The following is a 17,154-nucleotide window of genomic DNA, read 5'->3' as shown; positions in this document are numbered from 1 at the left end:
TACAGAGGATGCGCGCTCAATCCAAGAAATAGAAAATCAGAAGAAGGAACATACTCTTCCTCTCTTAGCACACCTGTATCAGACTACTTCACAGCCTCCTATAGTTCACCATAAAGGATCAGAAGCTCCTCTACTGAAATCTGAGGCCTCTAAAAGGACAACTCAGAAACAACAGTCTAGGAGGTATTCGGATGTAACTCGCCCTATACAGACATCCCTGGAACAGCCAACATCACATCCAAATCTGACAGCTATCATTACCTCTTCCTTGGCAAATATGCTGTTGGATTTTAGCAGATCCAACCCTTCACGAAATTCTACCAACAGATTTTTAAAGGACATACAAGCTGTTATTTCAGCGCTCACTAACGAACAGCATCAAAGTAAAACCAGACTCTCTAGAGATCATTACGTGGAACGCGAACGGCCTGAGGAGTAAGATTTTAGAACTTCAAAATTCCAAAGACATCAGCCAGATGTCCTTTTACTAAATGAGACGCACTTAAGACAATCAGGTAACCCCAAAATTTATGGATACCAACTGTACAGAGCTGATAGACTTTCCCACAGAGGAGGAGGCACGGCAATTTTCGTTAAAAATCTCATCTCTCATCACTCCATAAACATCCCTCCTACCACCAACCTCGAGATCACCGGCACTGAGATTCTCACGAGTTCTGTAGGCACACTAAAAATCTTCGCAGCATATCATCCTCTACATAAATCATTACTATTCTCGGATTTGAAGGCCTTATTCGATACCGGAGAGCCTATCATTGTGGCAGGTGATTTAAATGCCATGCATTCAACTTGGAATGGACAGATACTACATAACTATGCTGGTTTCAACGACCTTCTTGTAATAGTTCCCGCTGATCCCACCCATCACAACACTTATGGTCAGGCTGATGTGTTGGACAGAGCCATATTGCAGCAAATCAGACTCCAATACAATTTAATGACGATTAACGATCTGTGATCAGACCATAACCCAATAGGATTAAAATTGGGAAACCTTGAAAAATTTTCTACCTCCCCTCACTCATTCATTCCTTGGGAAAGGCTCTCCAAGGTACTTCCAAAATATATTGGTCCTGTTCCCATCATTAAAGCAAAAGAGGAAATTGAAATAGCTGTTAAAAATTTAACAGAACAGATTAAAGCAGCCTGTGCAGCAGTTGCTACCCCTGAAAACTACCCGCAAGTCCAACCACTTGCCAGAAGATATTATGAATCTGATATTACTAGAGGAAAAAATAAGGCAAGAAAAAGATACCACAACACCAGGGCGCCGCAAGACAAACGGATCTAGAACAAGTTCAACTGTGCAGTGAGAGATGCCCTTGCAGCCCATAGAACTCAACTCTGGGATGAAAAACTAACCTCCATCTCTACTGATAACCACTCCATATGGAATCTCATCTGAAAGATTAAAACAGAAATAAACCTCTTCCCCCCCCCAACCAGATTCAGGTCTAATCCACACGGATGCTGATAAAGCTGAAGCAATAGCAAATCATTTTGAAAAATAATGTAAACCTGCATACAATCACCTCGATTTTAACCTTATATACAAGATCCACCGTAATGTCAGATATTCACTCAATTCTGCTCTTACATATTTCACTCAAATTGCACCCACATCACCTGCTGAAATATATGCTATTATTAAGAAGTTCAAGAACAAAAAAAGGCTCCTGGACTCGATGGTATCTCCAACAAAGTAATAAAGCTTCTACCACATAGAGCCATTGTCTATCTGACAAATATAATTAAGTCCATCCTTCACTACAGACATTTCCCTTCCTACTGGAAACTGGCGGACATAATACTGATCCATAAACCTGGAAAAGATCCCAGATTGCCTCAAAATTGCAGACCAATCAGCCTCATCTCAAATCTTGGGAAAATTGTCGAGAAGGTAATTCTTACCAGACTTCAAGATTCAGTACTCCGTTTAAATATTCTGCCTGAGGAGCAGTTTGGCTTCCGACAGTCGCATAGCACCATGCAGCAAATACACAGATTGGTGGAACACATCATCATGGGTTTTAACTGGCGTCAATGCACTGGGGCTGTTTTCCTTGACATAGCCAGTGCATTTGACAAGGTTTGGCATTATGGTTTGTCATACAAACTGAAATCATCTGGTGTACCAATCGGAATCATTCATCTTATAAGGGCATACCGCTACGATAGGCGCATGCAAGTCAGGATGTGTGGGGTAGTCTCAACACAAAAACGCATCTTGGCTGGAGTTCCACAAGGATCCTTACTAGCACCAATCCTATTTTCTTTATACTTGTATGATATACCACACAACCCATTATCTTCAATGAAAGCCCTATACACTGACGATACAGCAATATTAGCCAGATCTTTAGAGCCTCACCTAGTCATCAAGAAACTGCAAGAAAACCTACTGCTAATGGAACAATATTTTTCCAAATGACGACACCAAATCAATCCGCTGAAGAGCGTAGCCGTCCTATTCTCCTGAAGATCACTGCTTCCTAACGAAGATATTGTCCTTTTCAGCACTAAAATTCCATGGAAAAATGAGATCAAATATCTTGCTGTAATACTGGACAGAAATCTGACTTTCAGCTCTCATATCAAAACTCTCTGTGCAAACACATCAAAATCCATAACCCAGCTCTATCCGCTAATTAACAGAAACAGTAAGCTGAGCACCTTCTCATATACAAACTGATGGTTCGTCCAATACTCACCTACGCTTCACCCGCCTGGAGTCATTCCTCAAATTCTAATATTCTCAAATTACAACGTATCCAGAATAAATGTCTCAGAATGATCTTGGGCGCTCCATGGTTCATCCGAACTGTCCAGCTGCATCGGGCACAGACATCCCCTATATTTACACTTTCATGCAGACTATAGCAATCAAATTCTTCTCAAAAGCATCTGCGCACCCTAACAAACTGATCCAACTGGTTGCAGATTATGACGCAATGGATTATTTCAAACATAAAAGACCTAAAGCCATCCTAAACTTCAACATGAGGACTAATCTTCTAGCCCACTCAGGGCGAGCAATTGGCTCATAAACTTTCACCACTCACAGTTTCTCTCAAGATAGCCGATATGAAAAGGGGTGAAGCAAAATCAATATGAAAAGGGGTGAAGCAAAATCAATATGAAAAGGGGTGAAGCAAAATCAATATGAAAAGGGGTGAAGCAAAATCAATATGAAAAGGGGTGAAGCAAAATCAATATGAAAAGGGGTGAAGCAAAATCAATATGAAAAGGGGTGAAGCAAAATCAATATGAAAAGTTTTTGCTTCACCCTTTATGTCAGTAAAGTTGATAGTTGATTACTCACCATGGATTCTTTGCATGGGCTCTCTTATTTTCTTTGTTTATATATTTTTGTTTACTTTAGCGATTTTTTTGCTAATCTTCAAGTCTTTTGAGAAATGGTTTTGCTTTCACGGGAAACTTGTTGATATATTAATCGCATATAGCTTGCGGATTAGTATGTTTTAAGTGGTTGGTGTGGTTATCGCAGTGGTGGAAATATACGTGGATTAACTGTTCTAGTCTTATTTTTATGTGAGAGTATGCATCCATCAAATACAGCTGGGAAGGTTTGTTCAGTTTGATATTTTGATGATATTACAAGCACATTTGGGAGATTGTAGATACGCTTATAAAAGCAGCACTTAACTACAATAAGAAGGCCGAACATTTAATTGACATTTTAAAATTAAATAATTACAGTGAAGAGAGAAATTTGGGATTATAAATAAAATGTGAACACTATGTAATTAATTATTTGTGGAATAACGGGTAAACATTTGGAAAAATTTGTGCTGGCTCACCAGTCCCAAGTATCTCGGTAGTCAGATACCAGATTTGGTGGAATACCACGGCTGTATAATAGATCGAGATCGTCTCTTAATTCTATATCATAGTCACTTTATTAGCTTTATTTAATGCCATCTCATTTATTTTTTACTTCATGTAACTACCAGTGTTGAAGCAGTTTCCACCATCCCGCCCATTGGAGGCTTCAAGTGGCATAAAAAAATTCTGTTCAGTCTCTATGCAAAGATTCCGGATTATGTAAAAAAAAATAAATAAAATATCTTGTGAGCCAAAACATGGCCACCCAATCTGTTTCCATCCTGCACTGCACTGCACTGTTCTCAGAAAACAGGCTAGTGATGATATTAGTATCCTGACAAGGTGATTGTTCTTATGGACATCACTTGGTCATTTCATCCCTATTTACCATCCCTGGACTGCTACTTCTTACCTGGGGATTGGTGTGGACCAACTATTGTCCAATATGGCAACAGTATAGCTTCATGGTTCTTCATGGTTCATGTTGTCTTGCAGGATTTATCCAGCACCCATGTCAGGCTCACATTATGCAAGCATGGTTTGAAGGGCATATCCAACCAAGCATTTCATATGCTGCTTGCCTGATTCTCTTGATTTGAATCCCATTGAAGATTTGGTATTAGGTAGAACACAGCATTTGCCAGTCAGTGTCAGGATCTTGTTTTGTTTGACCTGTTGGATGTTATTCTGTCTATATATATATATATGTATGTATGTATTCAGGAGCCAAAAAATTATCTGTCTAATAGTGTGTTGGATTTCCTGTGGCCAAGATAACTGCTTGCATTCGATTGTGGTATTGACTCTGCCCTGAGGTATTCTGGACTAACCAGATAAACAAAAGAAAAAAAAAACGCTCAAAATAAACATAACACAAGATAAAACTACTTAGTGTGTTAGTCTGTGACATGGGAAAGGGGAAAAATGTATACATTTTATCAGCAGTGCAAAAGCATGTATTTAGTGATGATCATTTTCACAAGTTTTCAGTTCTAACACTTATAGCATATCTAGAATCAGTCATGAAAAAAGTAGAACAGTTTCTTCTGTACCATTATGACGAAATGTTAAGGGCAAAAACATTCAAAACTGTTCCATTACTCCAGTAAAATCTCATCTCATCTTCCTTTTCCCCTCTTTTACCTTGTGTCGAGGGTTAGTTAATCATCAGACCTCAAACCGCTCACAGGATAAGGTGGTCATCCCCCCCCCCGTGTATCCTATGTCCATAATGTTTAGTTCTCAAGGACGGTTTGCCTGCTTTGCGGGATGAAAAACCCCAGAATAAATTGGAGGAAAAAACCCTATTGTCCATGCCCAAGACTGGCTAACTTGGCTATGGCTGAGGAAGATTCTTCAGCTTCTTGCGTCACCTATGGGAATTGAACCTAGAATGCTCCTTCCCCACGCATGTGATTGCATAGCATACAGCCACTAGGCTAAACCACATGGACTCCAGGAAAATAAAGCTTATTAATTTCCACACACACACACATAAACTACATTTGTGAGTTTTCCGAATTCAGAATGGTTCTAAAACGGTGGGTCAATAGGGCCTATGACAAGGCTTCAACTGATGTAACCATCAAAAACATTAGGCTACCTATATAGAATTAGTATAAAATTACATAATTTGGGAAAATAAAGAAAAACCTGCAATAAATCTTTCTTAACTTTCTAAGTGCTACAAATTTCTGCATTCTTCATGGAGAATTCATAATGGGTTTGAATTTGTTGTGCTGAAAATTTACTAGTTTATTTTCCATTTGATTTGTGGTTGGTACCCAAAGCATGGTCACCCTCCTTGACTGTTCATTAGTTATGACTGTGGACATTTTTTTGTTCTTCCAAGTGGATAATTTAAAGATACCAAGAAATTCTTGGTTTAATCCTTTATCCAAGTGTAAGCAAACAAAGTTTGTACATGAAGTAACTTCATGACTGGGCAACTCATATATAGAGGCTAATGACTTCACATCACTTGCCTTAGTATCCTATGATGTTTAAAACATAATTATCCCAGTTCAGTTCTCTAAATAACATTTCCAACAATGAAGTGAATAGCTTGGGTGCTATCGGGTCTCCCTGTTTAACTCTCTTCTTAGGTTGAAAGAAGGTCCTGTTGTCTCAAGTTTGATTTCTGCTGTGCTACTATTATAAATATTTTTTAATATTCAGATATATTTATTTTCTATATTTTGGACTCCCAGGAACAGTGGCTTATTTTCTACCGAGTTGAATGTTTTATGGAAGTCTATGAATGCTTTGTACGGAGGCTTATTATATTCTTGATATTTTTCAACAATTTTGTTGATAGTATGTAGATCATAGGTTCCCAAAGTGGGAGGTACTGCCCCCCCACTGGGTGCTGAAGCCTTCTGGGGGGGGCTATAGTGGGATCAGAAGTATTTGAGGGCATTCAGGCAGTCTAGGGGTAGGTGGCTCTTGTAGAAGAAATTAATAATATATATTTAAAAATTAATTATTTTCGTGATTTTGCGATTAGATAATGATTTAAAATTTAAATATTGCATTTTAATTCATCTTATGCCCATCTTACAAGATCAATTTTCTATTTCAATTATTTAATCATTTGAAAATTTACCATGTCAGATAGAAATAGATGTCAATTTTCTATGTCAATGAGAAAATAGAGCATGTATATATGTGTGTATAATAGGTTATGTTTACAGTAGCAAATATATTCATTATATTTCATTTCAATATATATATATAAAACCACTTTTCTAATTGATTTGTACAAAAATAAACCCAATTTTATATAATTTATATAATGGGGGCGTTACAAAATTTATGTCTTGCAAAGTGGGCAGTGGCCTGAAAAAGTATGTGAACCTATGATGTAGATGATCAACAGTTGAAAAAACTTTTCTAAATCCTGCTTATTCATATGGTTGGGTTCTGATCTAGTTGGCTTGTAATTCTATTTTGGATAATCCTAATAAATATTTTATAATTATGTGAAATGAGGCTTATGGGTCTGTAATTGCTTATATTTGATCTATCACCCTTCTTATGAAGTAGTATTATTTCTGAGTTTAACTATTACCTTGGTACTGTTTCTATATGTAAGATGCCATTGTATAGTTTGAGAAGTTCCGGTAATAGTTCCACAAGTCCTAATTTGAAGAATTGTGCTTGAATTTGATTACTGCCTTGTGCTTTGCCATTTTTCATTTGTTTGACTGCCTGTTCTGTTTCTTCTTCGGTGATTTCCGAGATAGGATCATCACACATTTTATTTGTTTGGTTCTCTGTTAGACTATTTGCTTTGATTACATGAATATAATTCTTGGTAGAATTTTGTTGCTATTTTAGTATTTCGGATCTGTTATTTGTTTTATGACCAAATTCATCTATTAAGGAAGGAATCTAGGATTTGCCATTTTTCAGGCCATTTTTTGCTGTTTTTAAAGATGTGCCTTGTTCTAGGGTTTGTCTGATTTTATGTATGTTGAAATTCCTTAGATCTTTTCTAATTTCTTTTTTGACTAATTTGTTTAGTTTAACAAACTCTATTTTTTTTTATTTTTATTGATTGCAACCTTTTTTATCTTTAGTATTTCTCTTTGTTTTATTAAGTTTTTGGTATTGTCAGTTATTTTTGACTCTTTATTTCTCTTGTTGCTACTTAGGGTTTTTTCCGCCAGTTTATCTGGCGTTTTTCATCCCGCAAACAGGCAAACCGGCCCCGTGAACATACACCTCTACAGTCAAAAATATATCCCCCCCAGCGGCAGACCAGGCGACGGGTCGGCTGGGAGTAGTACTAACAAGTAGTCGCATCTAAGTAACACGCGGACCCTGCATAGGAAGCGGGAATAACGCGAAGAAGAAGAAGAAGATTTCTCTTGTTGCTACTTAGTGTTGGAAGTTTATTTTTCACTTGGTTAGACTATAATAGATTTAGTTTAATCCTTTATCCAAGTGTAAACAAACAAAGTTTGTGCCTGAAAATATCTTCAGGACTGAGGTAAGGTAGTGCAACACCAGGCAACTCCGAGCAAAGGTGGACCAAGCTCTCATCACCCTTGTCTTAGTATCTCCCATAATACAAAGCATATCTCCTTGCGGACATGTATACTGCTATGCATGTAGCAGTACACATGTCCGCAAAACCATACATCCCATAAACCCAGACCGGTTTCATTATTTAAGTAAAGACCTCTCTAAAAATTAGACGATCCCAAGAGATTGCCCAATTCAGCTTTGTTCCACTCGGTGACAGGCTCACCCCGTCACCAAGAAGAACTTCTCAGCGTTGGCTCTACCTAGTGGTAGGCTCACCCCACCACCAGACAGAGCCATAATCTCAGCGGTGGCTCTACTCAGAGATAGGCAAAAACCTACCCCAAGCAGAGCCTCTCATATATATCTATCCAGCATTAGAGGCAGTGGATGTTTCTTTATGAAAGGTTCAACCGCATTGGTTGCATATTTTATTATCAGCTCTTCTTAATGTATAGAATACTGTAGTAATCAAACTGTAACGTAATTTTCTGGTGTTGAAACAAAATTATATTCTTGAAAGTGAATTTAAGGAGAATGTATAATAATAATATTACTTCCTTTCATTAACAAATATGATTTATTTCTAACATTAGTAGAGGATTCCTATTGAGGTGTTGTCTCAATAATATATCATTTCCTTTTATCTTTATTTGGTCTCGTCAGTGGGAGGCAGACTCAAATGTGGAGATACTAAGGCAGAAGCAATAGGAGAGGTCATATTTACCTATAGGAGTTGCCAATAGGTGTACCACCTGATTATTGAAATCACTCTGGATTTAGAGAAAGATGTTGGAAGTTTATTTGTCATTTGGTTAGACTATAATAAATTTAGTTTATTATAGGAGAGGTCATATTTACTGAGGTAAATATGACCTCTCCTATTGCTTCTGCCTTAGTATCTCCACGTTTGGGTCTGCCTCCCACTGACGAGACCTCAATAAAGGTTGAAACTGGTTCGGGTAGTGGCCCTTCTCTTAATGCATAGCAGTATACATCTCCGCAAGGAGATGTGCTTTGTATTATGGGAGATACTGAGACAAGGGTGATGAGAGCTTGGTCTACCTTTGCTCGGAGTTGCTTGGTGTTGCACTACCTTACCTCAGTCCTGAAGATATTTTCAGGTGCAAACTTTGTTTGCTTATACTTGGATAAAGGATTAAACTAAATTTATTATGTTGCTACTTAGTGGTTGATATGCTTGCTTCATTACTTCCTCTATATTATCACAAAGCTCTTGAGTATTATTTAGCCTGGTTGATTTTTGAGTTGTTAATATTTGCCCTAAATTTCTTCTGGTTTCTTTGTAGATCTTGAACTGCTGGTTGTTTGTTTCTGAACTAATTATTCCTGTTTCTGGTTTTTTGGAACCAGAAGGTTCCTCTTATTAATCTGTTATCTGAATTAAAGTTAAAATTGTTGAGAACTTCAAAGTTATATAGATGAAGTGAATCTTTTAATAATATAGAATCTGTTTCATTTCTTGTTTTTCCATCCCGTGAAATCCATGTCAATCTTCTTTTTTCTCTTTTTCTAAAGGAGGAATTTCTAATTTTCAGCTCGTAGTTCAAGACAAATTGTAGGATTCACCTTCTTCTGTCATTACTTTTCTGGCTGTCATGGTTTCCAAGAACTAAATCTTCTGCCTTTTGTTGCTTAGTGCCTACCTGGGTGTTAAAGTCTCCCATTATGAATCGTTGCAGTTGTGGGGTGTTATTGCTAGTGCAAGTTCATCATAGAACTCCTATTTTTTCCTGATCATAGCTTGTGGTGGGAACATAATCCTGTGTTATGATTAGTGATTTGTTTTTTCCTAATTCTAACTTTAAGTTGGCAATTCTACTTCTTTAACTTTCAAATTCTGTGATATGCTTTTTCCATTTGTTCTTAATTAAGAAACTGACTCTATTAAGTCCGTTTTCACCTTCATTATGGTAAAATAAAAGGCCATTGTCTCTTTCAATAATTCTTTCAGTGTCATGCCTCTCACCTCTGAAAGTCCAGTGGTGTCTCAGTTTGTTTTTTTCAGGGGCTGTTTCTAGTTCTTCTCCTCCTATTTCTCTTGGAAGAGCAAAATATACAAAACATTAAAGAATATTGTAGTGGTTTCTTCCCTCGCTTCTCTTGACCAATTTTACATAGAATTTAGAAAAGTTTGTTTTTAATGAAGTGCTCCATAAGTCTTCTATCTGGCTAAGATATATTGATCATATGTTCTCGGTTTGGATTCAAGACCTAAATACATTCTCCACCTCAGCAGTCCATGAATTTGTTTTACTATGAAAAAAAGTGCTTAACAATAGTCTACACTTTCCAGATACCTTAATAACACATGATCCAATTGATAATCTTTCTTTTATATGTACAAAAAATCTATCTACATAGATAGACATATTAAAGAAACTTTCTCTTCACCCCCCCCCCCCCTCCAGCAGTATGGCGTTGTAAACCCTCCAAGTAATAGCCATTACTTTCTGGTTTCCAATGAGTATCCAACAGCTGAATTTAACTATATAATGTTACACCTTCTCTGTTGGCTACAATTCCAATAGAGAAATAAATAAAACACCTAATCTTTCTCCTGAGTTTGTTGAAAGTTTTTTCACTTGCTTATACTATAAATAAGATGACAAGAAATTATATTCTTGAGTTCATTGTTTATCCAAGTGCAAGCAAACAAAGTATGCATGTGAGGTAACGTCATCACTGGGCTACTTGCATATAGAGGAATGACTTCACATCAATTGCTTTCGTATCCCATAGTGCAAGGCACATATCCTTACAGACGTGTAATGCTATGCATCATGGGAAGGCCTATTTCCCAGACTAATTTCGAACTTTATTGAGGTCTCATCACAGGTGACCCAAACTATCCACACAATCTATCATACCTCTCCTTGAAAACATTAACAGACAAAGCACTCACAATTGACTCTAGCACTCAATCACAACTCTCCAAGCAAAAATTATAGCCCTCACAACACTACTAACCACACCATTATTCAACTTCCAGATGCCAAGAAATTATATTCTTGAGTTCATGGTTTATCCAAGTGTAAGCAAACAAAGTTTGCATGTGAAGTAACGTCATCACTGGGCTACTTGTAGCTCTTGTGCATATAGAGGCTAATTCCAGGGACGATTTCTTGTTCTGGACCTTCCAGCTGAGTGCTGAAACATTTTCCTTGCATCCGTCTTAAAAAATCCTTCAAGCAACTTAAATGTTTCTAAAATATCCCCTCTTTTCCTCTTATCAGCCAACTTCGGCAATTCTCACACCTCAATCTATCTTCATAAGGAACACTAACCATCTTGGTCACTTGCATCTGAATGTTCTCTACTGCTTCCTCATCCACAAGAAACCCAGAAGACCTGACCCGAGCACAATAATTCAGATGTAGATGTATCGAGGCCTTATAGCCAAGTAATCTTATGGGCTACCTTAGCAACCTTAACAGCATGTCCTCTAAACTTACTCTGTCTATTACCTCCCCTAAATCTCTAGCCTCATCTGTTTCCTGGAGTACAGTTCCTTCAATATGGTACATAGCTTGTAATTTGTTTATCCTAAAATGCATAGTTTTACATTTCTGTACATTAAAGTGACACCCATTGCTTTTTGCCCATACTGACAGCCTATTTAAATCATCCTGTCTATTACTATTATATAACTATTATTATATATGTTATATAACTATTACTCTACCTAATTTCGCATCATCAGCAAACAACTGAATATTTCCTGTCAGGTTATTTCCTATATCATTTATATACAAATTAAACAGCAATGGTCCTAGCACTCAACCTTGCGACACACCACTAGTCGCATGTTTTTTTGCCTCGGTTTTGCCCCTCCATTTATCACTTTTTGATATCTGCCCAGACGCTACCCTTTTATTTATATATATCATTCTAAGTGCAGAAGCCAACATTTAGTTATGATTTGTACAGCACAGTTTGCTCATGTTGCCCATCTAATTGTTCTGAAAATCATCTGTCTTTTAAATTTTAATGATTTAAAATCTGCATACTACTAAGTGTGAGTACCATACTTTGGGAAACACTGCTTCAGAGGAAGAGGATTTAAAATTCGTCCATTTCTATAAGTCAAGCATTCACTGGATAATAGCATTGCCATCACTCAATGATTACTTGGTATAAAGTTATTTAATTGTATTTATAAGAAAAATACTACTCCATATGATTTATTTTTACATTAAATTTGATTGATTTTAAGTTATAGTTCAAGTTAAATATTTGATGATTGTTTTTTAGGTTATAGATTGCAAAGCAGCTGTAGCATGGCATCCTAAGAAATCTCTTACAGTCGAAACTATCCAAGTTGCACCTCCAAAAGCTGGAGAAGTAAGAATCAGAGTAAGTTTTTTTTTTTTTTTTTTTTCATTATAGGGATTACTATTTCACAGGAGAAATCCCTGAATTATGAAAATAAAGTAATTCAGAAAATTTTCTCAAGCATATCTATGGAGCCATTATTCACACACATATCATACTTGAACTCATTCAGTGATGAGCATTTGCAACTTCTTCTGGCAACCCATTCACTACCTTCAAGCAAAACTAGTAATCACACTCATATCCAATTTCTGTTATCTCCTCTTTTTTGCCTGTCAGTCAACTAGCCTTTGTAACCTACAAACCTTCAATCAATCTTCATGGGGAGATTCTGTAGATCCATTACAATCTTGTTCACTCACCTCTAGATCCCATCCATCATTTCCTCATCTCCCAAAAAATTCTATAACCAGAACTATGTGAATAGTCCAGATGCAGACTTATTGAACCTTATGAAGTGGAGTAATTAATAACCTCCCTATCCCTGCTTGTCACTGTGTTCTTCAATATCCAAATAATCTGATGTGCTTTTTTGGCTTCTTTTGCATTATGTCCTTTAAACTTTCAAACTTCTTTCAAGTTACTCCCAAAATCCCTAACCTTATCAATTTCCTCCAGGCCGGTTCCATCAGACACAGCTTATCTCTTCATCTGAATGTACATGACTTTACACTTAGCCATTTTCCTCTGTCCATTCTTTGTCAATTTAAGTGATCCTGGGATCTCTATATTATCTTTATGGACTTTTGCTCTTCCCAACTTTGTATCGTCAGCAAATAGCTGAATATTTTCCTTTAAAACCATTTCTTATATCATTGATGTACAAATTAAAGATCAGTGGACCAAGAACCAAATCTTGCAGTATACTATTAGTCACTTACCTACCTACTGGATTCATTTTCACTGAATATTTCTGATGTCCATCAGCCATCCTGTTATCAAGATCACCAGTTTTATATCCATTTGCATTTGCTCCAATTTATTATTACTATTACTATTATTACGGACAACTCTAGGGAGTCATTAGACTCATCGAGGGAGGCCCCAAATCATATTCATTACGACTATTTGACATTCATACAGTATCTATCATACCTCGCCTTAAACTCATTCACTGTCACAGCATCCACCACAGACTCAGGGAGCGCATTCCACTCATTCACTACTCTAAAAGTAAAGAACCCAGCTCTAACACCTTTACTAACCACACTTTTGCCCAGTTTCCATGGATGTCCCCTAGTCCTCCCACAACCAGCCCTGTTCTCAAAAATATCTTCTGAATTAATTTTATAGAAACCCTTCAGTAATTTGAATGTCTCAATCATATCTCCCCTCCCCCGCCTATCAACCAATTTTTGCAACCCACAAATCCTCAACCTGTTCTCATACGGTTCATTCCACAGACCTGCTATCATCTTGGTCACTCGCCTCCGGATCCTCTCCACCTCCTCCCCATCAAGAAGAAACCTAGGTGACCAAATCTGAGCACAGTAGTCTAGATGGGGTCTTATCAAGGCTCGATACAGAGGAACAATAACCTGCTTGTCTCTGCTTGTCAATGTATTCTTCAGCAACCAAGTGATTTGATGAGCTGATTTGGCCACTTTTGCAATGTGTCCCCTAAATTTCAATTCCTTATCTACCAACACTCCTAAATCTCGTGCCTCATCAATTTCCTGGAGCACGGTTCCACAATGCAGTAAACTGCCGCCAATCTTTTCACCTCAAAATGCATAACCTTACATTTTGCCACATTAAACTGACATCCATTCTCCTTAGCCCAGACCTCCAATCTATCCAAATCATCCTGCAAAATTTTGACGTCATCTGCATTCACTATTGCCCTACCCAACTTCGCATCATCCGCAAACAAATGAACTGTTCCTCTCAGATCCTTTCCTATATCATTTATGAACAAATTAAACAGCAGTGGTCCAAGAACAGATCCTTGTGGCACACCATTAGTCACAGGTCGTCTTGTGGACTCTACTCCTGAGTAAACCACTCTCTGATATCTCTCCGTCAACCACCCTCCTATCCATCTCACCAACCCTATGTCCATCCCCATATGCCCCAATTTACTGATTAGAATTCCATGTGGTATCCTGTCAAAGGCCTTGGCAAGGTCCAGTAGAATCACCGTAAACCCATTACCCTTATCCAGTTCAGCCGTTCACTGTGTTATAATACGTGAGCAAGTTACTGAGGCATGACCTACCCTTCACAAAACCATGCTGTCCCCGATACAGTATCCCATTTTCTTCTATCCAATCTTGTATTTTCCTCTTGACTATTTTCTCTAAGACCTTGATAATGATTCCTGTTATGCTGATTGGCCGGTAATTTTCAACAGCAGCCTTGGAACCACCTTTGTGCAGTGGAACTATTTTCCCCTCTTTCCACCCCCTTGGGACTGAGGCTCAAATTAAACAAAATGGTCAAGGGCACTGACAATTCTTTGGCCGCTTCACGTACGACACGAGCTGGTATACCATCCAGTCCCACAGATGTATTGACATTGAGGTTCTGTAATAGACTAGTTACCTCTACTTCATTCATCACAATTCCAGTATAAGCTGTTGGTTCTTCCATTCCTGCAAAGTCACCACCTGGATGATATACTCTTGCAAAGTGCTCGCTCAGTAATTCCACAATATCGACTGATTCGGTTACCTCCCTACCCTCAGCATTTTTTAAGATCATTCTACCATGAGCATTTTTCCTTTTACTTGCAACATATTGAAAAAACTGTTTGGGATTCTCTTTAGCCTGCGTGGCTAATTTCCTTTCATAATCTGCTTTTGCTTTTCTTACCACCCTTGTTACCATCCTGGCCTGAGCTTTATACTGTTCCTGCGCCTGATGGTCACCCTTCTCCTTAAATTTCCTCCACAATTGTTTCTTTTTTTGCAGCTCAAGCTTAATAGTGTTATTCATCCATTTAACCCCTAATTGATTTATTATTCGGACTCTTGGTATACAGTCAACCATTGCCTCCTGCAAACAGTTCTTAACCACCTCCCATGCACTATCAACATCCAACCCTTGCAGTTTTACATGCCATGGCATTGAGCCAAGCACACACCTAAGCTTGTCATACTTACCAGCCCGGTAATTCCACATGTACCCTGTCTTAATTGTAAATTCAACTCCTTTAGCCACCTCCCAAGTCATGACTTTATGGTCACTCTCACCAATTGGTGGCAACATGGTCATGTTCATTACAGCCACATTCTCGGTTTCAATTACTAGGTCCAGCACTCTCTGTCCCCTGGTATTTTCCAATACATGTTGCCGTAGATAGTTGTCCCTTAATAACCGCATAAAATCCAATTCCTTCCTCCCATGTGCCCTCTCCTCTTTCCAGTCAATGTTACCATAATTGAAATCACCCATAATAATTACCCTCCTTCCACTCATTTCTTCTATTTGCTTATGCATACTATCCCCACCATCCACTCCATCACCCGGTCTATAGCAGCACCCAATTGTATATTTTGTTCTGCTGGATTGTATCTCAAACCAAACAGCCTCAAATGTGCTTTTTTCCCCATCATGCAGTTCAACTTCTATACTCCTTGGCTGAAGATCATCAGCTATCATCAATAACACTCCTCCCCCCTTTTTATTCACCCTGTCACTCCTGAACACGCTATACCCGTCGCATTCAATCCCACTAGCTTTATCATCTTCTGTCAGCCATGTTTCACTAATACCGACAACCTCTGGCCTGGAAGTGCCAACCATGGCCAAAAACTCTTCCTTCTTGTTCCTAATACTCCTGGCATTAGTGTACATGAATCGCAGAAGCCCATTTGTCCCATCCTTACTTTGATGCCTTATACTAACTATCCCATTCTGATTTGTTGTCCGTCGTACTCGCTCGGGCATAATATACTCATTCATACACTTAACTGCCCCCCTAAAGTCAGCATATCTACTCCCCCCCCTCTTAATAAATCTAGTTTCCCTGAGTCTGTACATCCACTTCCACATCATTCATCAACACTCTTTCAAGTCTCCGTACACCAACTCCATTCAAATGCAATCCATCCATCTTATATAAGTCCTTTCGCCCATCGAACTCATTCCACACATCCACAAATTCCACACCACTCTCCATGCATAACCCACGCATGAAGTCATTGGCAATTATGGCCCTCCTTATTTAACAAAGTTTGATAGTGTCCTGTTAACGGAATTCCTTTACAAAGTCTAGCAGTATCACTATGTAGCCATTTCTTTTATCCAGCTCAAGCATCACTTTCTTATGAAAAGAAATCAAGGCATGACCTACCCTACATAAAATCATGTTCCCTCCCACCCCATAGAGTATCATATTTTTGTTCCCCAATCTTGAATTCTGCCTTTTGCCAGCTTCTACTACATTAACCACTAGCAACTCCAGAGATAGTGATTATCTATTGGCCTATAATTGTCACCTCTGCTTTGGAGCTTCCTTTATGCAGCTTACACTAAATGTGGTTAAATTAAACAGCTTAATCAAGAGCAGCTGCCAATTGCTTTGCACATTCTCAGGGAAATAAGTTACTGTGAGGGAGGGGGCGGGGGAGAGAAAGCATTGACCGTTTGGCCACACTGAACGAATTCTTTGTGGATAATGCCCGTGGAATTGTGGAAACAATTCAGCATTGTCTTTACTTTTGACTTCTCCAAGCGACTTTATTTTTGATGCCCCTCTTCTGGTGGTCTCCATTCAGCACTCTGGCGCTTTGTTTCAGGCTCATACTCAAAACACCATGTTTCGTCACCAGTAACGATTGTTTCAAGGAAGTTTGAGTCCTTGCAGTGTTTAATTCGATACATTTTTTGGTCATCGGTCAGCTTGTGGGGAACAAATTGCGAATTCAATTTACGAAAACCCAAACTCTTGGTCAAAAT

At 38.2% G+C, this 17,154-nt stretch overlaps 1 protein-coding gene across 1 annotated transcript in view; it reads left to right on the top strand.

Annotated features, from left to right (window-relative positions):
• Window positions 1-3,468: 3,468 nt before the first annotated feature.
• Window positions 3,469-17,154, top strand: part of Fdh (alcohol dehydrogenase class-3 Fdh) — a 110,656-nt gene continuing 96,970 nt past the window's right edge. The window contains exons 1-2 of the mRNA XM_090394061.1: window positions 3,469-3,608; window positions 12,172-12,273. Of these exons, the coding sequence (XP_090250187.1) occupies window positions 3,582-3,608; window positions 12,172-12,273 (129 nt within the window). The 5' untranslated portion in view covers window positions 3,469-3,581. The remainder of the gene's footprint in view (window positions 3,609-12,171; window positions 12,274-17,154) is intronic.

The sequence above is a fragment of the Typopeltis vanoorti genome, chromosome 1 (assembly GCF_054136105.1).
Source record: "Typopeltis vanoorti isolate ZY-2024b chromosome 1, IOZ_Tvanoo_1.0, whole genome shotgun sequence".
Lineage (NCBI taxonomy): Eukaryota > Metazoa > Arthropoda > Arachnida > Uropygi > Thelyphonidae > Typopeltis > Typopeltis vanoorti.
The sequence above is the reverse complement of the archived record's forward strand: the minus strand, read 5'-3'. Positions and strand labels throughout refer to the sequence as shown.